At 23.5% G+C, this 26,186-nt stretch overlaps 2 protein-coding genes across 2 annotated transcripts; both read right to left on the bottom strand.

Annotated features, from left to right (window-relative positions):
- Positions 1-777: 777 nt before the first annotated feature.
- LOC112602820 (myrosinase 1-like) lies at positions 778-5,529 on the bottom strand. Its single transcript, XM_025351142.1, has 13 exons — positions 5,471-5,529; positions 5,298-5,347; positions 5,091-5,165; positions 4,304-4,530; positions 3,667-3,801; positions 2,899-3,021; positions 2,643-2,829; positions 2,321-2,418; positions 2,087-2,228; positions 1,574-1,719; positions 1,371-1,505; positions 1,160-1,266; positions 778-1,081 (listed from the first exon to the last, which is right to left on the bottom strand). Exons 2-13 carry the CDS (start codon positions 5,311-5,313, stop codon positions 943-945), a joined length of 1,530 nt encoding a protein of 509 aa, XP_025206927.1. The 5' UTR covers positions 5,314-5,347; positions 5,471-5,529; the 3' UTR covers positions 778-942.
- Positions 5,530-17,087: 11,558 nt separating this feature from the next.
- LOC112602821 (lactase-phlorizin hydrolase-like) lies at positions 17,088-21,887 on the bottom strand. Its single transcript, XM_025351143.1, has 12 exons — positions 21,837-21,887; positions 21,632-21,709; positions 20,571-20,797; positions 19,916-20,050; positions 19,142-19,264; positions 18,889-19,075; positions 18,585-18,682; positions 18,357-18,498; positions 17,845-17,987; positions 17,645-17,779; positions 17,398-17,504; positions 17,088-17,316 (listed from the first exon to the last, which is right to left on the bottom strand). The coding sequence occupies exons 1-12, from the start codon at positions 21,850-21,852 to the stop codon at positions 17,190-17,192; spliced, it is 1,518 nt and encodes a 505-aa protein (XP_025206928.1). The 5' UTR covers positions 21,853-21,887; the 3' UTR covers positions 17,088-17,189.
- Positions 21,888-26,186: the final 4,299 nt, after the last annotated feature.

Here is a 26,186-nt window from a genome sequence, read left to right on the forward strand (position 1 = left end):
GCTAGGAGTCCTTAGAATGTCTCCCACCAGCGAAAATTAGCTCTCTCAACCCTCAACTTGTCACGGTAGTTTCTTAGCACGGAGATAGATACCTGCTCACGAAGATCCTTTGGAACATAGAGCATCCCCTCCCTCCAGTATTCATCTTTTTTACACTAAACTGCACTGCCGTGGGGCAATCGCTATCGTTCATACTTTCTCATGAGAACTCTATGAAAGATAGTTAAAAAGAACTTGGATTATCAACTGATTAAAACAGTGAATAACAGATCACTAACCATTTTGGTAGTGAACTCATTTCGTGACGGAAAAACTCCAGCAGATTTGTATGGACTTAAATAAGCCTCCTATTGTGACCGGAATGTAGTCAACACCACAACATCAACTTTAAGTCAGACCTAGGTGAACACTAAGTACTAAAAACAACTGAAAGACACTAGAAAAGACTTAAATCCCTGAAAACATAGCTGCTAGCTGCCACTAACATAAAAATTGATATCAATGGTGGAACCAAAGCACTCAAAAAATGTTTTAGAGAGTTCTTCAGCGTAACTAAAGTAATTGACTAATTAGAACCCCAATTCTAAAAAACAACTATTACGCATCTTGCAGAAACAACAGAACTTTCAGGCAATTCAAGCATTAAGAATCTATGGGAAGAGCAACTGCAAAACAAATTTCACATGCAACAATAGTTGGAAGCTTTATGTCAACAATTTTAGACTAATTAAAAAAAAAAAGTGCTTACGCAAATTCAAGGGCACAAATTTTTAAACATTTTAATATATTTTTTTTTATTATTGATTATAGTTTACAGCTACATTTTTACTTTATAGTTTTACTAATATCTTGTTATTTGTTCAACTGCAGTAATTATTTATATCTAAATTTAAACATATTGAATAAGTGTCAACTATAAAATATAAAGCCCTATAAAATTAACTATTTTTTCAAAGTGACAGGTTTGATAGATGGTATGGTTTTTGTTCCGAAAAGTGTTTGGAAGAACTCAAATGATGACTTCTTGGTACGAGGTCTGTTATCACTTTCAAAGTCCACTGCATAAATACCAAACATTACACTATAAAAACAAAATATAATTAAATAAGTGTAAAAAGAATTATATAAAATAAAGTATAGTATTTAAAAATAGATTTACCTAGCATATCCTCTTGTCCATTCTAATGAATCCATAAATGACCATACACAATACCCTTTAAAAACAATACCACTACCTATGGCGTTTTTAATTTCCGTCAAAATGCCCTAATTATTAATTAAAACAATTTGTTATTAAATAGACGGTATTACATAATATTGGGTATGTTTATTAATATAATCCATAATGGTCTCAGAAAAGTGCTACTTACACGATGATATTCAATTTTTTTATCACTTTGATCTATTTTTGGTTCCTCAGAAAAACCATTTTCAGCAACAAACAGCTCCTTTTTTTTGAATTTTTCATTAAGCCATTTTACCACTGCCGTAAATCCTTTGAAGGTCTAGAAATTCAAATTCAATTTCAAAACATTAAAATGAACTGACACAAAAGTTAATATAATAATATTACATTTTCCTTATTTTTTTCTGATTTCCTGTTTGATTTTACTCTCATATCTTTATTTACTAAATAGTTCTCATTTTTGTATTCATCATCAGTCATTGCTCTTATTATTTGCGAATCATAATAATTGAAAGCAATGAAATCATATGTATCTGAAATAGATAATATACGTTTGTAATTGCGGTTTCAAAATATTCAAATTTCTAACATTTCTTTATGAAATGTATTCAATTAAATAAATTAAAAATATAAAAACAGCATACTGATATTAAGAAAAATAGAAAAATACTTGTTACTAAATAATTTGTATAATATTATATTGGTAATATTAAGTGTTTCTTGTTCATTGTGATTTAATAAACATAATAATATAACACATAGAATGTTAATACTTGAACTCATACAAGAAAAATATTATTTCTAGGATGAATTGTAATAAAAAATAATAATACAACAAAATTGTACACATTATGATACGTGTAGCGATAACCGTATTTATTAGAAAATATTGTATATTACTTTTAACAATTTCTTTTTCTTTCTCGCTAAATTCAATGAAACGCTTGAACTTTATATTTTCTGTGTTGTTGGTATTGTTGATACCATCTATCACTGCTTGTGGAAATGTGCCGTCAATCAATGGTTGAATAAACATCCCAAGCTGCAAATAAAATATTTTAATGTATTGAACTATTATTTAATACCAAAAATGGATTATATATCAATATGTTCAATATTTTATTATACTCGTACATCAAAATCCCTTGCTCTTTTAGCGGCTTTTTTGTCCTCATCTGTATTCGTTTCTGGGAAATACCACGCTGTATCAAAACACAAACTACTAATTTCCCCTAATAAAAACAAATACACAAATTAATATTGATATTTTATTGTTTTCTTAAAATGCAGTTAAAGTTACTTGCATTGTTACATTAAAATATGTTTGTTACAATACAAATATAATATAGACTATAAAACACAGATAGTAGGTAGGTACCACTAAATATATCAATTTAAATTATGTATCATAGATACGGCTATTAATTCACTACAGTGAAGAAGACTTTTTACTTACCCTGCTGTTGAGGGTAGTATTCTACCTTGTACTTCTTGTAAACCGATCCGTGGGCAAGCAACAAATTGCGAACGACCATGTAGTCGGCGATACCGTTAAACAATTCACCAACACTGGGTGCCATGTTCTCACTACCGTAAGCGTGAGCTACTAATCTTGGTTCATTAATTGTAGTCCATATTTTGACCTATATAATACATTAAATTTTTTTCATAAAAATCTCACTTATGTATACACAACATTGATGGTTACTGACTTGTGAGCCAAATGTTTTGAAAAGAAAACATGCATAATTTACAAAGTATTCAATAATATTTGGATTCGCCCATCCACCAAGGTCTTGAAGACAGTTCGGTAGATCCCAGTGGTACATTGTTACCTAGTTTTTGGTACACAGTAATTAAGAAATATTTTAAAAATACTTGATAAAAATATATTATAGTTATAAATTGTAAATATTTATGGCTGTTTTGATTTTTACTTTGTTTGGTACAATATAGGCATTTAATTTAAATATTTAGTAAACAAGCATCTCATTTAAAAATCCATTTTATAACAGTATTTAAAACATAATGGAAAATAATTCATGTAATTTAATAAATTAAAAATAATTCCAAAATTAAAACATGACGTTAAGTTCAATTAAACTCGATTAATCGAAAACAAATTAATAACTATAAGAATAATATGAAATTTATTTAAATGTAAATGTTCACTTTATTCTGTACATTAATGTTTAATATGTACTTTTGACATAATATTTTGTTAATTTGCATATAAGTTATCAGAACAATTATTATTTAGTTGTATTTCTTTTATAAATATACACAGTTATTAAGAAATAATTTTAAAAGATTTTGATAGAAATATGCATAGTTAGAAATTGTAAGTATCATTTGATATTTATTGCTGTTTTAGTTTTTGCTTTGTTTGGTACAATATAGGAATTTAATTTAAATAAGTATCTCATTTGTATTTCTATTTTAAATATAATGGAAAACAGTTTTAAATTATAATACTTTACCACTGGTTTAATATTGTTATCCAAAAGATTTTGAATTAAAGATTGGTAATATTTAACTCCAGCATCGTTTACTTTACGGTCATCGCCATTTGGCAAAACTCTTGGCCAACTTATAGAAAATCGGTATGTATTAACCTAAAACAATATAATTAACATTATTTTCATTAATAAAAGAACTACTAAATTTTATTAAAAATAAATAAAATGTCGTATACTAAAAAAACACACGTATACTATATTAATCATATTAACAACTATTTTACAAATATAAGTTTTAATGTTTGAATATTTGAAATATTTTGGTTAACTGATTTAATATAATTGAAAATTTATATTCGTTTAAGTTTTTGAATTTATAGAGTATAAAGACATGAAAATGATAACTATCCAAAAAAAAATCATAATTTTATTTAAGTATAACTATAGTTTTAATAAGGTCAGATAAGTTAAAAAATAAAACATCAAACCAACTCCTGAGGTTTTTAAGGTATGTAAAAAAAATAAAGAAAATAACTTAAATATTTTGCACTTATTAGGATATTTAAAAAATTAAAATACTCATTAATATAGTTCGTGTTTTTATAACAAGGACAATTTTTAAAATTATTAATTAGCTCTAAAGTTTGTAGGTACATACTTTAAGATCAACCAAGTTTTTAATATCTTCTTCAAGTTTGTTATAAGAATCACAAGCAATATCTCCATTGAGAAATTGGGAAGGATCGGAGAGATCTATTTGATCAATTACTATGCCTTTGTGAAAATCGTTAAATTTTTCCTTTTCTTCCGTTAATTTAAGTATTGCATTCTTGGGTAAGATTTTTTTATTATGGAAATAATGATCCCAAATACTAGGACTTTTATCTGTAATATTAAATAATATAAATTTATGTATTATAGTTTTATTATAAACCATATAAGACCATTGTAACGGTTGCAGAGTACCAAAATTAATTTGGTGAGTAATAACTCTTTCAAATAGTGTAATATATTAAAAGTGTTATTAGTTTTAAAAACATATTTTTTTTTTTTTTTTTTTGTTCAATTTTGGTTGTTAAAAAAAAGTAAGCCTACTTAAAACAGTTAACTATTTTAAAAATTATATTATATATTAATTAAATTAATCAAAAAAAAACATTGATTTAATTATTAAGTTTATCAACGTAATATAAAACATTGCTAATACTCAAAGCTATTATTCCTAAAAATAATGTATACTTTAAATATAACATTATACTTGTACACTTTAATTACTATTATTTATTTTTTATTTGATTACTTTTAATTTAACATCTAAACCATTATAATTAAAATATTGCTTTACAAACATAAGTCTTAGAACTGCTTACTTATTTATTATTTGTACACTAAGTGTAGTGACAATACTAAGTGTCTAAATTAAATGTACCACAACAAAGACTTACCATCTGCTTGCCATGCGCCTTCAATTTGATATGCACTAGATCCGGTTCCAATTAAAAACTCTTCAGAAAACTTAACTACAAGAATATTAAAGAAATATGAGTTAATTATGAGATTTATATTACATATAGGTATTAAGGTTAAAGATTTTTGCTATTACTTTTAAATTTCAAATCAAGATATGATAAAAACAATAGCTAAATACTTACATTCTTCAGAAGCCATTTTTTAGATTGAAGAAGATTTTAACTTTGGTAAACTAAAACAATTTAAAGATTTAAAATTATTTAAAATTATATAATGTTACTTTATTAGCATATTAACATTAATATCCTATTTTTTCACATTTTTTTATTTTTTTTGATAAATTATGCACCATTACCTGTTTGAAAATAGTTAACTTCACAACTTGACACTATGAAGTAGTTAAACGGCTCATAAGCACCTTTATATATACTGAACAAAATTATTATTATTAATGATATTATAATAGATAAGCTAGCTTTTATTTGTTTAATTTTATGATTTTATTGTTTTTTTTTTTGTTTTTTATCACTGAAAGTAACTTACACATTTTAAAGTATAAAACCCCATACTTAAGATAATATCCAAAACAAATAAAAGAAATATGTTTTTTTTTTTAATTTATAGATTATCAGAAAAGTAATATAGGTATTTATTATTTTATTTTTTTATACATCTGCTATAAAATCAATAATTCAAGTGTATAATATATATATATATACATACATACAAAATACACTATAATTTTTTTTTTTTTTTAAATGTTTACGAAATAAAAAGGCGTTATAAAAATCATAAAGATTAGGTTGATATATTTTAAAATCCTGTTTAATAGAAAAAAATAAGAGTTAAAAATGATTTTTACGTAAAAAAGAAGCTAATAGAATTTTAAAACAATTATGACATTATGAAAAGTACATTTTGTTGTAATTTTTTTTCAAATAATTTTTTTTTAATTCACACATATTAATATCATAGTTTTAATGCTTACATTTTTTTAATAAACTAGATAGTTTTTATAATTCACCTCCAGCTAAAAGAAGTTTCCATGTGTAATTACTAAAAATCAGTATTTGTTTGAAATTATCAACATACTTGTCCAATAATTAAAAGTTATTAAGTCTACTTTAAAATTATTGATATATCTATAACTCAATGACATCAGAATCACGTTTTATTTTTATTTTTCAATTCATCAAATAATAGTAAATTAGGGATAACGAATTTTTAAGTTTTAAAAATTCATAAATAACTTGTGTTTGAATTTTGAATTGACTTTCTTATACTTTAAAAAAATAAAGAATTAAATTTACTTTTGTTTATGCATTGAAAGTATATATTCATAGTTATAAAGTTTTGTTATAGTAATACATCTAAATAAAAAATTAAATTATATCAAAACATAGATTTTTTTAATTAATAGGTATTTAATAATATATTACAACTGCAACATCGGTAATAGTTTTAATTAGCTACTTATTTTTGGACTAACCATAACGAACAATTATGATATTATTATATAGGTAAATATTTAAAACAGACTATAACATCGGATGATATTCATCTATTTTGATTTTATTTAGCGATGAGTTAAATTGCATCTATACTTAATTATATGCTTAAACTCAAACATTTTTTCGTTGTTTTTTTTATTTAAACCAACTGAAAGCTTTTTATTATAACGATAAGTTATAATAAAGCAAGTAATCTTTTTCAATACGTACATTTAAAAAGCGTACATAAAATAAATATCACATAATTAAATATTTTTAATGATATAATATAGCACACAAAACACGTTTAGGTTATTTCTTCCAGAGTGGATTCTCGGTCTTATTCCAATATAATATTTTATACTAAGTCATAATATTATGATCTTTGACGTTTGAGACACCTTATATATTATTTTGAGAGTTATCGAATTGTTGAATTGATGTATTGATCCAGCTTTATATGTCATGTATGTCTGTGAACTTAGTTTTGAAAAGTTAAAAAAAAAACCTCCTCATATACATTTACACATGTGCGCACAACTGTAGAGTGTATAAGTCCAAATCTATGTCATATTACAAACGTTGTGTTCTTATTACTTCATCCATTTTAAGTTAAATTACCTAACCTAAATTATAAAAGTATTAAAATGTTTAGAGATATATTTTTTTTATTATTTTAAAACAACGTAATATTTTATTGAAACTAATATAATTTTTTAAATAATTAGAAAAATTAACTTTATATTATTAAAAAAAATAATAGTTACACACTAACACTGTTCATTTTTTATTTTTTATTCTATTTTTTTTTTTTTTTTTTTAACAAGAATCAAGATAATTATACCATCAGTTATTTTCATTATTTGTGAATTCGAAAACCTTTTTTGTACATCTCTCACTTTTTTTCGTATTTTTCTAAAATTTATAAAATTGCAAAGAAGTTATATTCTTAAATGACGCTATTTAGAAGAACAGCAAAGATGTTTTTATCATCTGCCCACAATTCATTTGTTTTTGAAAATATTCTTTCTACAGATAAATTTGTCCCGATTATTCAAAATAATTATTTAATAATTTTTAAAAAATTACTAACAAAAATTCTATTTGTTTCTCGTGTTTTAAACACTTCACACCGTTTTTCTATCACTTTTTTTGAACAATTATTCCACTTAACAACTTTAAATTGTATTACTTGAGCTATTCATCAAACAACTTATCCTCATCTACATTTCAACCAAGTTTGAATTTTTCATTTTCTCGAACGGCTGCTCCAGTAGGAATATCTAATATTTGAATCCAACGAAAAATGTTGAACAGTTCAAAATTACGAATCAGTTTTTTTTTCATAAGATAAAAAAAAATTCTATAAAAATCATCAACCTTTTCTATGAAATTTTTTCTGTATATTTAATTTTTATTTTTTATCAAGATCTTCAATAATTAAAGCTTATTTTTATATTAAACATTTTAGCTTTGGATGTTCTTTATTTTTCCACCCACCACTTACAATTTTTAATATACTTAACTCGTTGAAATAATTTTCGTTATTAAGTCATAAACTACTTTTGATTGGCTTTGAATATAACTCTTTTCAGTTGGCTGTGTGATTTTTGCTACAATAGTCATATTAAGCTTTTGTCTTCTTAGGTTTAGATAAGTCTATAGTTCAATGACCTTCGTTACACTTAACACTTACGGCCGAAAGGTTAGGTTAGGTTAGGGTTAAGTTTAAGTTAGAGTAATTTTGTGTGTGCCAATCGTTTGGCAGTTTTTACACTGCGGTACTTCTATTTTTTATGTGGAAGTTAAAATTTTTATTATCTGATAGCATTATGGTATGTGGTATATGTTACCCTATTCTTCTCTTTTGATTATAAATCTACGAAGAATAACGGCAGTCCTCTATGCGTCCATTCACTATTTTTGATTTTAGGGTAAAATTTTTACTTAATCTATATATTAGTTATTTGATTACTTTATGAATCTAGTCATATAATTCATTTTTTACTACTCCTAGGTTTTAGTTATGATTTATACTTCTTGATATGACTTGAAATTGTTTTCCACTTTTAAATATCAAATGGTATTCAATATTATTTTCTTCTATTATTTTTACCATGTTTCTGTAATGATTTTCGTTTGGTTTTAAAATTTTCTCTTTATTTGATAAAACTTTAAATTTCTGTTCATATCGTGTTTGTTTTTTACACTTTATTAATTGTTTTAATTGATTTAAGTGCTTCACATCTTTGATAGTTGTTAGCGGAGGCTTATATATTTTGTGAGTATCAGAGATAATTGGATTTTTATTGTTTTTTATGTACCTATTGCAGCTAAGGTTTTAGCATTTGATACTGACGCATTAGAAATATAGTTTTAAATGAAATAATTTAGCTTCCAATTACAATTCATTCTTTTATAAGTTGTAATTGTTTTTGACCATTTTTTAACAGACTTGTTGATTAATTTGCATTAACTCAGTTATTACTTAACGCATTTCTGCGTAAGTCAACGCAATTATTGCAATGCATGGCGCACGACTGTAGACATCACCAGTATGTCATAGCACATATGGCATACTCAATTTTATTCTGTAATACTTATCAATTTTCTGTCAGCATAATAAGCATTTTTAATGATATTTAAATAACTGTGAATAACACGATACTTATGTACTGACAACTGACCCAAAAACAAAAAATATACGTATTACTCGTTTAGCAAGCAAATCGTAACTTGAACTAAAATTTTATTCCATTTTTACTTGCAGTTTTTTTTAAATATTTGGAAAAATTTCAACTTTTTGAATTTTAAATAGATGATTACATAGTTATAAAGTTGTGAGAACTGATTAGGGGTATGCAAGAAACACGGGATATAAAAATATTACTATTTATATTTATAATAGTACCAATATCGAAAATGATTTTTCACGAACTTTACAACATAATAGCCAAATTGGAAGTAGGTATTCGATTTTTAATATTAAATTAAAATAGAGAAACATTTATAATAATAGATAAACCTCATAAAATTATGTTATCATAATAATATAATATATCTACAATTCGATTTTCTATTTTACATTACAATTTATTAATTCCATTAATTTTACATAGTGCTTATTATTCTTACATGAAGCGTATTATTTGAAATATTGGGTAATAGTTTATGTATTAACAATCGTTTAAAAATATATTAGTTAAATAAAGGCCCATCAAATATCAGGTATATGATATAGTTTATAGTTATATTTATTTTATATTTTTATTCATATGGCTAAAAATGTATACTTTATACAGTCGAAATACATCAGATGAAACATTAATAATATTTTATTTAGTCGGTATTCAAATACGTTTTTTGGAACAAATCGTTACAGTAAAATAATTGACGTGTAATCAAGTTTTAATATATAATTAATAAAATTAATAAAAAAATTAAATAAAATTTAATACAATCTTCGTATATTAATCTGTCAATTAAGATTATAGTATTTAAGTAGAACATTGCTATTAAAGCTGTGATATTTTTTTTACATTTTGTATTGCTTATTATCAACAGTATTGGTATTATCAATAAATCTATCTCTCTAAATGTTAATGTTAAATTATTTTATTTTTAATAATATATAAATTATAAAGGTACATACATCGATTGTCAATATTTAAAATACAATAGATTATCAGTTATGATTTTTAGCATAGCTATTATTCAAATAATTTAATATATATTGTGACAAATCGATAATTCTGGGATTCATGATAAATTGAATAACTGCGAAATCATAATAATTTAACTAAAGTTGAAGTTTTACAGACACGAAATTTTATAATTTTATAATAATGAATATTTTCGTAAATAATTGATTTACTGTAGAAAAATATGACGGGAAATGATAACGGACTACTTATAGATATCATAATATAACCATTAAAAGTACCTATGTAAAAACAAAAAAAAAAAGTTGTTAAGTACCACTTATAATAAGAGAAATTACTTAATATCTATGATCTAAAACTATATTACTGATATAAAAGTTTTACGCTTATGATCTATACATTGAATTATTAATCAGTATATACGTAATATTATTTACTATTATTATTTTGCTTATTCTAGGTTATTTAGGTTTATTACTCTATATAACTATACTCCATATTTCTCTATGTACTGCCAGTTCTTCTCCGATTAACAATCTGTGGTTTTCCTTGGCTCAGTCCTCCCATCGTTGTCTAGGCCTTGCCCTCGTTCAACTTTTATAGGTTTCCATTTTGTGACGATATAAGTTAGTCATATCCGCTCACCTTATTCTCTGGCAATTGAGTATGGCCACTATATTTGATTCGTTTAATAGAGCCATAAGTTTTCTGTTTGATCTTATTTCGTAGCTGCCATTATCATTTCTTTTTGGGCAAAATATTCTTGTTTTCATCAGATTTAGAAGACGTCCATGCCCCACAAACTTCTCCGTCTTAATTTAAATATTTAACAAACAAAATTTGTTAAATTAGATTTAAAGTGGAATAATGATATGTAATGTTATTTTTTATTTACGAAGACAGTCGAAATATTATCCGATATTCAACTTCGAGGAAAGTGGAAAGTTGAATCTAGATTGTATATCGTGAAGCTAAAATAATAGATTGAAAACAAAAAAATAAATAATATAATAAATAACCTTTAAGTTAATAATAAAACATATATTTTCTGTTAAACTATTTTATTGAACTATTTTATACTTATTGATTTTTTAAAAACAACAAACCTAATATCTGAACCTAATACTTATAACATATAGTGAAGGGGGGATAAATATGAAGCTTTTAATAAATAATTAATAAGTTACCTAATGAAAGAAAACGTTTGCTAAAGATGTGAATTATATTTCATATTAAAACGATCGATGTCTGATTTTTAAGCGTATTTCCTTTAGACTTAACTTAATCATGATTATTTGCTTCAGTTATCAATATAATAACACAAAATGGTATAATTTTATTTTATTAACCCTCGCAATAGTTTTCAGACTCACGAAGTATGGTTAAAGTTAATATAGAAATTATAAATTTGTTATGACATCAAAGTAATAATAATTAATATTTTAATTTTTAATTTTGATTGTTATAAACTATCTTTTGTGTTTAAAATTCTCGCAGATATGCTACACATAATTACATATAATTTTTTTGTATCGATTATAATAGCGAAATGGAAAATGGTGTTGGAGATCTGTGATCTACACGAATTACTTTGTGAGATTTATAGATAGCTTGTCAAGCTTGACGTCAACCTTTACGGTTAACCATATTTAAGTACAACGAAAGCAAGTTATTCTTCTCTTGTAAAAGTCTCGAACCAAGCTATGTCCGTTGTGTCCGCATACTAGGGACCAACCCATAATAACCGCTGACCAACTACCAGTTCATTTCACCATCACTCAGCATTCATCACATTACCCACAAATGAAATATTGTAAAATAATATATTACATTTATTAAAATCTATATAATTTACTATGTACGAGGAAGTGTGAACATTTTATAACATAAATAACAAAAAAATATATATATATAAACTGGTAAACAAGTAAAATAAGCGTATAGATGCTAAAATGCTATTAAAGTGGAAAGGACGCCTTACCAAAAACGAAAAGTATTTAATAAAGCGGATTTGCATTTAAAAAAAAAAATAACGAAATTTATGATAGAGTTATTATTGTCCATAAGCTAAACATATTTATTGTATAGGTACATATCGTTTATCATGCAGCTATTTTTCACATAATATTTATATTTTGTTTTGTTTTTGATTGGTACGTAATTATTTTTCGTTTATTTGTTTTAAACATATTCAAATGACGATTTATTTGAAATTATATTAACATAGTAAATAATGTAGGGCTCTTGAAAATCAAACTTTGAAGAGTACCAGTATTCCACGTTTTTAATTTATTTATCATAAATTCCATGGATTGTACCGATATTCCGACAATTATTTATCCAAAATATATTTTCTGAATGTTTATTTATTATTACCCCAAAATCACAAAATATATATATATTTTTGATTTTTAATCCTGTGCCGTAATTAAAATGGCAGCTTCTTGTACTACGTACATGGTAATCTTAAATATTACCTTACCTATATTTTACTTGGTGATGGTATATTTCAGATCATAGACAGTCCACAATTGCCTATTATTATTGAATAAGTAATTTATATGATATGACCTCGGGACTGATTTATAATCATAATCAGTTATGACGCTATTTAATTTATGACTACTACAATATTTTTTTTTATAACCGCATCTAAATGTCTAGTTTATTTGTTTTTAGAGATATTTTAAGGAAAGTCTACAGACATGTCGAGTCATGACTTAGATTTGAAAAAATAATCTTATTCAACGTCTTTTATCTAATATAAGCCTTTAAATCCCGCATATATTTTTTTTTGTACTCCAATGCAATTATTTAAAAACTATTACTACGATTTTCAACGCTAGACACATAATATATGAGTATTATAATATATTTTATACAATGATCAGCTTTTAAAAATCTTACCGGAAATTTAAATAATTGGTATAATATTATATACTTTTGAATTTCACTATTAAAGATCTAAACAATAAAGCAATAATTATTAATTAGCGTCGCTTATGAGCCTTTAATAACTACATAATTGTTATAAGAATGATATTAAATTACTAGTGGGGATGCAACTCCGACCTGCCATTGAAAACTTACACACACGATTTATCAGATTTATCATGAATTATTATCTAAGTAGTTTCAAACACAATAATTGTATACAATATCATGAAATCATTAATTTAAACATTTACAAATTTATTTATTTCAGTGCGTATTATATGTTTTAGCCATCAGTCATCAGTACCTACACAGTCTTATATTATAGCTGTAATTATGTAAATTTTGTTCCAAGTGTTTGATCGTTAAAACTGCGTACTTAAATTTCTCGAGATTGCATCATCAGTATAGTAGTGAAATTAAATTTTTTTTACTGTTTACAACTTTTCTTTTAGTTCTTTATTTATTTATCTCTACTTTTGGGTATTTGTAGAGCTGTATTCTCGTGTTTTTTTTTTTTTTTTTTAGTCTCAACTATTCCATCACGACGAGTTTCGTCAAATCGTATACACTATAATAGTCGTACAATCATTACAATCAGTTTTTATTTATCGCAATGTTGTTTGCGAACTTACATTCGATTCTCTTACTCATTTATCAACTTATAGCTTCGCGTCAATGGACATCATTGTAGTTCAAATTAAGTAATCATTGCTACTCTAATATCTGTTGTATGTTTTCAATTATTGCCTGATGGCGGTGTCTTTAGTTTGAACAAAATTCAATGTTTAAGTGCTGCTATAAAAACAATTCGACGCCGCTGCAGTAAAAACATTTTTGCAGAGTCACATCTGACTTGTTTGATGTTCAACTGACAGCTTATTTATTTAATTATCTGATTATTAAAAAAAAAAAAAAAAAAAAGAACACTAACATTTAACAATTCTAACATTACTAGGATTATTTTTTCAATTGATTTTTTATTGTTACTAACCAGTTAACTAGGTAAACCTATGGTACCTTATGTAATTAATGGTTTCGTCAATCTCGATTTCATAGAATCATGTATAAATGTGTAATCTTTCGTTAATCCAAATCAATTTATCATCCGTAAAACTTCACCTTGCATTTTTGACGTGTTATAATATTGAAAGGACTCGTTATAGATATTATACAGTAACTTATTTAAAACAATTTTATAAAACAGGAATAATTTTTGTACAATTTACCTATTGATTACAGATGCACAAAGTAATTTGGCATTTTTTTTGTCGAACGAATTAATTTATTAAAATGTGTTAAATCCTTCAGTGATATTTAAAACTATTTAATATATGTTATTTCGTTATTTCCAACTCTAATTAAATTAGTTTTTAGATTGACTATATAATAGATTTCTGGTATTAATAGTTATATATATATATACGTATATAAATATATATTTTAGGTATAAAAGCTTCAACATCTAGGTAATTAGCTTAAAATTATATTTTATAATTATGTTTACATTGATTAGTGTGGTTGTTTACTTAGCTCTAAGCTTAAATATGTAGATTATATATATATATTTTTTTTTTGTAATGTCATTTAAATGTTTGTATATTGTCTTCAATTATCTTATTTTAAAATTTGGTATTAATACAAACTAAATATAATTTAGTGTTTTATGGAGTTTTCTGAAAATATCAAACTATAATGAAAAAATATGATTCAATTTACTATTGATTTTATATTATATAATTATTGTTCGTAATATTTTATGACTTAAGTAAAATTTGAAACTGCATTTTAATATTTTGATTTTTTTTTTCATTAGTTTTTTTTTTTTTTTTAAGCAATTAATAGAATATTTGATAATTATAGTTTTATCCACGAATCAGCCATTTGATTATAATATTATTATAGTGATAAACTGTTTGAATACGAATAGTATGCAATGTAAACAAGAATAAATTATTTGAATGTTTGTTCAGATCAGATTTTTCGTGTATTCGGGAAAGCTAACTAATAATTAATTTTCTCAGCACATAATATTTATTTTTTTAGCTGGAAAACGGTATATAGGAATGATAATTTTCTATAGCTCATAAGTGGTCGCTTGTCCAACTATCCAAGTACCAGTTACATTTGATATAATTAAGAACTACTTTCATAATTAACCACTAAGTTCACCATATATATTTATCTATTTAATTTAGTTTTTATGCCTATTATAAAGATAATATTATCTAGCTGTACTTGAAACGTTTTTAACAATTTACCGTAAACGTTTGCCTGGTGTAATGATATTATATATATATAGATGCATAACGTTTTTAGTATGAATTTTAAAAGAAATATTTTTAAACACTGTTTTAATTTTTTTATTATTTATAAATATTTCTCAACTTTTAACATTTTAAAATTGTTAGTTATACTTATTTCTTTAATATTATGTATACACTATACATTGTTGCAAATTGCAACTTAGTTTAGTAATTTAATTATTTACGAATTTTTTTTTGTAGTATTGCTTAATTTTATACGGTGTTAAGTAAGAATTTTTAGAATTTAGTAAAACATTATATACATAGTTAGTAAGTGTCGAACTTCCACATAGGAAAACAAGGCATCTGCCTAGGGGTCCTTACCTTCCCGAGGCCCAGACTGCCAGCCAAATACCAAAACAACGAAAAAATTTTGCACAAAATCGATTAAAATGGAGAATTAATATTTCGTATATAAGAGTATTATTTATTTATTTATTGTTTAGGGATTAGATAGAAACATGCTTATAATAATATTATCATGAAGCAGGTAGTAGCTTTGAAATCAATATTACGTCACACTATATTTTTATGGATGTATAAAATGATAATATGTATCGGAACTGTATTTTATACATTTTATAATGTTTATGAGTGATTATTTTTTTTTCCATTTGATTAAATTTATTATTTTTAATCAGAAATAATGCAATTAGTAGACTACAATGAAGTCATACATTCTTTCGAAGAAAAAAAAAGTTTATAGTATAAAAATGTAATTTTGTCATTTAAAAATTATATTAAGTAATAAGTATACTGTATTGTTAAAACTTGTCAATTGTTTTCATAAATCTGTCCTTTTGCATACACATATATGTATTTATTTTTTAATTATGATAATGGTATATGTATACTAATTTTTTATTAAGTATATTGAATATATAAAAATTAAAAGAGGTTTTTATTAATATATTTTTAAAAAGGTCCCTTCTTTAGTAGCTGCCTTGCGTCCCTGGGACTCTTAAATTGGCCATTTCAACTATTAATCTTCAATATTCTTATTCTAAACTACAATAATAACATTTAAATCAGATTCGTTTACTAAAAAGTACAAATTAAGGTCAAAGCATATATAGCGAACAGTAAATGACATTTTGTTTATACACTTAATGTTGTCAGTCATTTCATTTAAAAAGATACATTGACTAAACAAAGATAAAAACAATTCTCATTTTAAATTAATCACAAATAACATTTTATTGATTTAATCGTAGGTAAGCAAACAAATGCCCTAATAAAAAAAAAATAATAATGTTATATTTTTAAAATAATATTAGTAAGTTTAATATTTTTAAGGCCGGGAAAAATAAAACATTTTATTTACACAGATATAATTTGAAAAAAATCACAATTATAATTGGACCATATTATTTAATTAAATTTTATAAAACTATAGAATTATAATAAATTTAACCAGTAAATATTTTGTATTTATTGATGTTTACGAAAAATTTCTAAATAAAATATCATATTGAACCAATTTACCAATTTAATATAGCTAAGTAATTAATAAAATATAATAAGTAATAAAAAACACATAATTATATTTTATATTTTTATGTGTATGATAATAATTATTTAACTACATTGATAGTTTATTACTTAATTTAAAAATATGTAAGTGTTGAAAATTATTTAAACCCTTTAAAAAAAACCCATTTTTCATTGAGATATTACGAGTATTAATTAGATTTGATAGATGGTAAGGTTTTTGTTTTGAAAAGTGTTTGGAAGAACTCAAATGATGACTTCTTGGCACGAGGTCTGTTCGGATGATTAAAGTCCACTGCATATATACCAAACAATTTACTATAAAAACAAAATAAAATAAAGTATATGTTAAAAAAAAACAAATAAAATATCATATAATTTTGTGAAAAATAGATTTACACAAAATATCCACTTGTCCATTCCAATGAATCCATAAACGACCAAACACAATACCCTTTAATAGCAACACCTTTCTTTAAGGCTTTGTAGAGTTCCGTCAAAATGCCCTGTTCAATAATTAAAACATAATGCATTATTAATTAAATAGCACCATATAATTATTATTATTTAGTTATGTTCATTATCATTAATATAGAATATAATGTAATAGATATCGGTCTAAGAAGAGTGCTGCTGTACAACTTACGTGATGATATTTAATTTTTTTTTCACTTTCATCTTCATTTGGTTTCTCAAAAATACCATTTTCAGCAACAAACAGTTTTGGATTGTCTAAGTGTTCCACAAACCAATTTATCACATCAGTAAATCCTCTGAAGCTCTAAAAATTTAAATGCAATTTCAATATATTGAAATGAACAGACACAAAACTTAATGAAATATTACATCTTCCATATTGTTTGAATTCGGAGTAGATACTACTCCCAAGTCTCTATTTAGTAAGTATGTCTCATTTAAGTAATCTTTTTCAGTCATTGTTGTTACTAAGAATGATTCATAATAATTGAAGGCAATGAAATCATATGATCCTGAAATAAATAATATGCTTTGTGATTTTGGTTCCAAAATATTCAAATTTTCGACATTCTGTTATAAAATTTATTTAATTAAATAAATTAAAAATTAAAAATCATAAAACTACATACTGACATTAATAGAAATATAAAAGTACTTGTTACTAAATTTGTATTATTTATTGGTAATATTAAGTGTTTCTTGTTCGTTGTGATTTAATAAACACAATAATACAATACATAGAATGTTAATACTTGAATTTATACAAGAAAAAAAATATTTCTAGTATGAATAGTAATAAAAAAAATAAAAATTTAACCAAATTGTATACATTGTGATACGTGTAACGATAACCATATTTATTAGAAAATATTGTATATCACCTATGAGAATTTCTTTTTCTTTTTCGTTGAATTCAACGATACGCTTTAAAGATATATTTTCATATTCATCGGTTGTAGCGATACCATCTAACACTGATTGTGGGAATGTGCCGTTTTTCAATGGTTGAGTGAATATCCCAATCTGAAAATAAAATATTTTCATATATTACACTAATATTAAATGCCAAAAATTGATTATGTTTAAGTATGTTTAATATTTTATCGTACATTAAAATCGTATGATTTTTTAACAGCAATGAGGTCATCCTCTAGATCTGGATTTTTTGGAAAATACGCCATTGTGTCTAAACACAAACTGATCTCACCTAATAAAATTAATTAAATACATATTAATAACGATATTTTATCGTTTTATTGAAATTCAGATAATGTTACTTGCATTGTTACATTATAATATAATATAGACTATAAGAGACATAATTAGGTAGGTGCCACTAAATATATTAATTGAAACAATGTATCAGAGATACAATATGTTAATACACCACGGTGAAGAAGACTTTTTACTTACCTTGCTGTTCAGCGAAGTACTTGCTCTTGTATAACTTGTAAGCTGCCGCGTGGGCAAGCAACACATTGCGAATGGCCATGTAATCAGCGATACCGTTGAACGATTCACCAACACTGGGCGCTATGTTCTCATTACCATAAGCCAAAGCTACGAATCTGGGTTCATTAATTGTAGTCCATATTTTGACCTATATAATACATTAAATTTTTAATTAAATCTCACTAATGTATACACAACATTGATGGTTACTAACTTGTGAGCCAAATGTTCTGAAAATAAAACTTGCATAATTTACAAAATATTCAATAATGTTTGGATTCGACCAACCACCAAGGTCTTGAAGACAGTTCGGTAGATCCCAGTGGTACATTGTTACCTAGTTTTTGGTACACAGTAATTAAAAAATATTTTAAAAACACTTGATAAAAATATATTATAGTTATAAATTGTAAATATTTATGGCTGTTTTGATTTTTTCTTTGTTTGGTACAATATAGGCATTTAATTTAAATATTTAGTAAACAAGCATCTCATTTAAAAATCCATTTTATAACAGTATTTAAAACATAATGGAAAATAATTCATGTAATTTAATTTAATAAATTAAAAATAATTCCAAAATTAAAACATGACGTTAAGTTCAATTAAACTCGATTAATCGAAAACAAATTAATAACTATAGGAATAATATGAAATTTATTTAAATGTAAATGTTCACTTTATTCTGTACATTAATGTTTAATATGTACTTTTGACATAATATTTTGTTAATTTGCATATAAGTTATCAGAACAATTATTATTTAGTTGTATTTTTTTTATAAATGTACACAGTTATTAAGAAATAATTTTAAAAGATTTTGATAGAAATATGTCATAGTTAGAAATTGTAAGTATCATTTGATATTTATTGCTGTTTTAGTTTTTGCTTTGTTTGGTACAATATAGGAATTTAATTTAAATAAGTATCTCATTTGTATTTCTATTTTAAATATAATGGAAAATAGTTTTAAATTATAATACTTTACCACTGGTGTAATATTGTTATCCAAAAGATTTTGAATTAAAGATTGGTAATATTCAACTCCAGCAGCGTTTACTTTACGGTCATCGGCATATGGCAAAACTCTTGGCCAACTTATAGAAAATCGGTATGTATTAACCTAAAACAATATAATTAAAATTATTTTCATTAATAAAAAAACTACTAAATTATACTAAAAATAAATAAAATATCGTGTACTAAGAAAATACACGTATACTATATTAATCATATTAACTACTATTTTACAAATATATGGTTTTATGTTTGAATAATTGAAATATTTTGGTTAACTGATTTAATATAATTTAAAAATTGCGTTTATTTAAGTTTATGAGTTCATAGACTATAAAGTCATAAAAATAATAATTATCGTAAATATAATGATTATTGTTATGTATGTTTAATCATAAATTTACAAATCTAAGATAAGTTAAAAAAACACACAAGCCTGCTTCCAAAATTTTAACATATTTAAAAAAAAAAAAAAATAAAGAAAATAACTTAGATTTTTTGCAATTATAAGTTATGAGTATAGGTAATATTGAAAAATATAAAATTCTCGTTAATATAGTTCGTGTTTTTATAACAAGTTAAACTTATAAAATGATCAACTAGTTTTACAATTTGCAGGCACATACCCCAAGTTCAACCAAATTCATAATATCTTCATCGAGTTTGTTGTAAGAATCACACGCAATATCTCCGTTGACAATTGAGAAACCACGAGATGGATCTTCACTATGGATATCTGTTCCTTTATGAAAATTAGAACATTTTTTCTTGGGTCCCAACGTAACAACTGATGGATTGGAGACAATGATGTTTTTACTATGGAAATATTGATCCCATATACTAGGAGACTTATCTATAAAATAAAACAATATAAATATATGTGTTATAGATCATTGTAACGGTTGCCAAGTACAAAAAATCAATTTTGAAAATTATAACTCTCTAAAACAATATAATATACTAAACGTGTTTTTCGCTATAAGTATCACATTTTTGTTTTATTCAGTTAAGGTTGTTAAATAAGAAGTAAACCTACTTATAACAGTTAAATATCTTGAAAATTATATTATTTATAATAATCTAATTTTTAAAAAAATTAGATAAAGTTTACCAATTTAACGAAACACTTTACTAAAATTCAATCACATTTTTTAATATTCAAGAAATATTCAATTATGTTGTATACTTTAAGTAACATTATACTTCTACACCTAAGTTTTAATTATTATTTTTTTTATTTGATTACTTTTAATTTTACATTTAAAACATCTTAATTCAAGTATTGCTTTACAAAAATTATCCTTAAAACTATTACTAATTTATTATCTATATACATTGTCAAATAAATAATGACAATATAAGTATAATAATTACTTTTACTTTTAATTAAATTTTTTTCATATTTAAATTTAAAAATTTCACTAAGATATAATAATATAATTGGCTAAATATATATTCATATTATAACTATATTGATTTATTATAAATCATAAATTTATTTTTTGATTTTTTTTGATTTATTTAAAAATATATGTTAAAGATTTAAAACGTTTAAGAAAATAATACATAATAATTTAAACCATTTTTTAAATTATATTATAACGTACTATTAAATATTAAATATTTTTATTGTTATGAGTATTTAATATTTAATATTTATATTAAATGTACCACAACAAAAACTTACTATCTGAGTCCCATCCTCCTTCTATTTGATATGCGGCAGATCCGGTTCCAATCAAAAAATCATCAGGAAACTGAACTACTAAATTATTAAAGAAATATAAATCAACTATGAGTTGTATATTACTTACAATAAAGTTAAAAGATTTGTCCTATTACTTTTAATTTTTCAAATCAAGGAATGATAAAAATTATGACTAAATGCTTACCTTCTTCAGAAGCCATTTTTGTAAATTAAAGAAGATCTTAACTTTGGTAAACTAAAACAATTTAAAAATTTAGAAGTATTTAAAATAACAGAATGTTACTTTATTAGTATATTAACATTATTACTGTTTGGGTAATATTAATATACTGTTTGTTCACATATTTTCATTTTGTTTGATAAAATAAGCACCATATAAAATAATTACCTGTTTGGAAATAGTCAACGCTTGCGCCTTGAAACTAAGAATTAAGAAGTAGTTAAACGGCTCACAAACACCTTTATATATACTGAGAAAAATTGTTTACACTAATGATATTATAATAGATAAGCTAATGAATTTTACAATTTTATCTTTTTTTTTTTTTTGATTAACAAAATCAATTAATTAATTTCATAAATGTATGGCTTCGTATTTTAGATAATACTAAAAATAAATTATTATATTTAATTTATAGATTTTTAAGAAAATAATACCTTTGCTGTAAAAGCAATAATTTAGATCTATAATTTATGAACACATCCACCATATTTGTTTAAATAAATGTTAACGAAATAATATATAGGTATTAAAAAATTATAAAGATTAAATCAATGCATTTTAAGTATTTTTTTTCACTGGAAAATATAAAGATTTATCAAATGTTTTTCATGTGTAAAAAAAATCTATAGATTTTTGACAACAATTGTATGGGTTAATTATGAAAACTTTATTTTATAGTACATATAAGTTTGTACAAATATATTTTTATTTTTTATATTTTTTTCATATTAATCTTAGTTTTAATACTTACACTCTTTTAGTATATTATTGGATAATCCTTAAAATTTACTCTAAGTAAAAATAATTTTTTCAGTTAAACTTACTGAAAAATAGTTTATTTGCAATTATCAATATATTTGTCAAATAATTACAAGTTATTCAGTCTATTATATAATTATTGTTATATTTATAGCTTGATAACATTAGAATCACAATCTATTTGTTTTTTTAATTCACTAAATTGATTTTCATATATGTTATATGTTTCCACTCAAAACTCTTTTCTCATACCAACCCCCTCATTTCAAACCTTGCCACCTTTACAATTCCTGGGAAACCTCCCAGGAGGCTCAGAAGGAAATGGTGTAGAGATCTTCTCAATGAGTAATTAAAGTAGCTTTATACATTAAAGAAAATAATAATAATAAATAAATAAGTAATTTAATTTAATTTAAAAAAATATACATATATATCAATTAAAAGTATTGTAACCACTGAGTGACTCTTCTCATCACGTTTTCATGTAAATACTTTCTAATACCATATATTCTTATTGTCCCTAAAGGAATAGATTGTATATACCTTCTAAAAATAAAAAAATAAAAAAATATATGTTATAAAGATAAAGATTTTAATTTAATTTCGTATACATGCTATAGAAATATGTATATATAATTATATAGTTTTACTGTAATGAAACACATAAATAAAAATAAAAATATAGGTTTATTTTTTATTAATATCGTAATAATATTATATATACAACTTATCGATAGCTATAATTAGTTTCTTATTTTTTCACAAAAAAAAAAAAAAAAAATGTGACATTATTACACAAATTTAAAAGAAATTGGAATATTTTATAATATTTTCTTTTAATAAAAACAATTTAAAATTAAATAATATAGTATTATGGTAAAATGTCATTAAATATTCACAATTGTACTATTATTTATTATCATAACTGTTTATGAAAAAAATGTGAACGGTTGAGACTATAAGTATCTGATTAAATGCAAAAGTTTGTTGGAAATTTTCTGACTAAATGTCAAGTTAAAAATACAGGGCTAATTATAAATGGATTGGAGGGATTAATATAAAAATATTATTAGCACCCTACCCAAGAATTAAATATATAATTATAAAATCATATTTTTTTCTGAAAATATTAAATCAATATTGTAAATTATAACTGTATAAATCAATGTAAATATCATTTAAAATTCAATTAATTATAATATCACAATATAAGTACTATTGTACATAATTTATATACCAACATGACTTAATCCTTGAATTCCTTAGATTAAATATGAATGGAACTTGTTATTTACTCGAATTCAACATTTTAAAATATTTGGAAAATTTTTAACTTTTGAATTTTAAACAGATAACGACACCGTTATAAAATTATAAGAATTTAAAATGGCAACTCAAGAAATACGTAACACAAAAATATTACCATTTATATTTATAATAATATCAATATCGAAAATAATTTTTTTCAAACTTAACAAAATAATTGCTAAGTTTGAAGTATTCGATTTTGAATATTTATTTCCAAAAAACTTTAAAATGTACAAATTTCTCAAAGTTCAAGGTGATTAAGTGTCCGATAAGTTCAAAAATGTATACATAATTTTTTTTAAAGATGATTTTGATAGTTATATAAATGAGTTACAATACAGTGTATTACTGATAATAGATAATCACTTATAATTAATAATAATGGATAAATCACATAAAATTATATCATCAAAACAATATAATAATGTCTATAAATAAAATTTATATTTTATATTTTACATTAAAATGTATTGATTCCATTAATTATACAAAGCGTTTATTATAAATAAATATTATTTTATTTTGTCGGTACCAAATACGTCTTTGGAACAAAAACAGCAAAATTAATTTAATGGGAAATTCAATAAATTATATTATTATCCAAAGTATTAATACGTGATCCAGTTTTAACATATAATTAATTAAAGTTTAACAATTAAGTAAAATACACACACACACACACATATATATATATATATATATATATATATATATATATATATGTTAATTATGATATAAATGTTTCACAAAAGCTGTTATATATTTTCTTTTACACTTTGTATTGCTTATTATCAGAAAAATAGGTATTATCCATAAATATTATTCAATCTTATCTTTCTAAGCATTAATGTTAAACTGTCTTATCTTAATAATACATAACTTATAAAGGTATATTAGTTGTCAATAATTCGTAAAATGCAATAGTTTATCAGAAATGATTTTCAGCATAGTTATTATTTAAATAGTTCGATAAATTATGACAAGTCATTAAATCTGAGGCTCATAATGAATAGATTAACTTACTATGAAATTATTATAATTTTACTAAAATTGTAGTTTTATAAGCACGAAATTTAATAATAATAACTACTTTCATAAATAATTGATTAATTGTAGAAAAAAAAAGACGTGAAATGTGAAAAGATAACGGACCACTTATTTATATCATAATATAACCATTAAGAAATACGTAAAAAAAAAAAATGTCTTGAAGTACTTACCACTTTTCATATATCTTTACTCAAATTAATATTTGTTATCGAATAACTGTTAATTTAGTGTTCACTGTTTGTATGTAAGATTTAAAAAATTGTATTCTACATTAGATTATGAATTTTATAGTAAAGGGAATATACCTAATTTATATAGCTTAAAATTATACTATATACACATCGAATCATTAATTTTTACATCCATTTATAATTATATATATATATTTTTTTTTTTTTTTTTGGATAATTTAAGATACATATATATATATATATATATCTTAAATTATTCAAAAAAAAAAAATAAAATATTAAAAAAAAAAAATATATCTTAAAATAATTATAATACATTGTTAATAGGATAAAAAATGTCATTGAGGTAACAATCAATTATTATACAAGTGAATATATTGTCATTTGAAGTCTGTATAGCCAATTATAGACACCACGCCTGTTTAAAACAAACAATTTTGCAATGTATTAAAATTTTTTTTCCCGTTTTTATTTTTTTTTTTTTTTTTTTTTGTATGATATTTTGTTTAACCATTAATACTTGAGTTTTGTCTTACCAGTACTTGAAGAATATATGTGGCCAGAGGCATATTATTAATTATACATCTCGATCGTTAACATGTTATGTTATTGACACAATATTTTAATACTTCTATTCAACTAATAAAAATTAGTTAATGAGTTAGGAGAGTTGTGTTTGCAATTAAATGACTTACGATATTCATCATTAGGGAGAGATTTTTATTTATTATTTTTACCAAAAATAAAATAAATCGAGCTAATCAGTTATTCAATGCGACACTTTTGGTATATAAATAATATATTTATGTGAAAAATAAAATTCGTTTTAACTCATGGGCTTATGCTAATTTTTAAATAGTCATTTTTAATGATGAATATCACTTTTAGATTCAAATATTAAAATCGGTCGTTTGTAAAATTTAATGTCTCATGAATCGTAAATTGAAAATTAATTTCAAATTATCATAAAGTAAATATTATCTCAGCCCGTGGGTTCGTTATT

This window comes from Melanaphis sacchari, unplaced genomic scaffold (assembly GCF_002803265.2).
Source record: "Melanaphis sacchari strain LSU unplaced genomic scaffold, SCAv2.0 Contig91_pilon_pilon, whole genome shotgun sequence".
NCBI lineage: Eukaryota > Metazoa > Arthropoda > Insecta > Hemiptera > Aphididae > Melanaphis > Melanaphis sacchari.

Coding starts and splice junctions, on each gene's coding strand:
- LOC112602820 (XM_025351142.1), bottom strand. Junction 3,802..4,303: donor AAAACTTGGTTGATCTTAAA/GTATGTACCTAC, acceptor ATATTGTTTTAG/GTTAATACATACCGATTTTC. Junction 1,506..1,573: donor CAGAAAAAAATAAGGAAAAT/GTAATATTATTA, acceptor TTGAATTTCTAG/ACCTTCAAAGGATTTACGGC.
- LOC112602821 (XM_025351143.1), bottom strand. Junction 19,265..19,915: donor ATAACAATATTACACCAGTG/GTAAAGTATTAT, acceptor ACCAAAAACTAG/GTAACAATGTACCACTGGGA. Junction 17,988..18,356: donor AGAAAAAGAAATTCTCATAG/GTGATATACAAT, acceptor TATTTATTTCAG/GATCATATGATTTCATTGCC.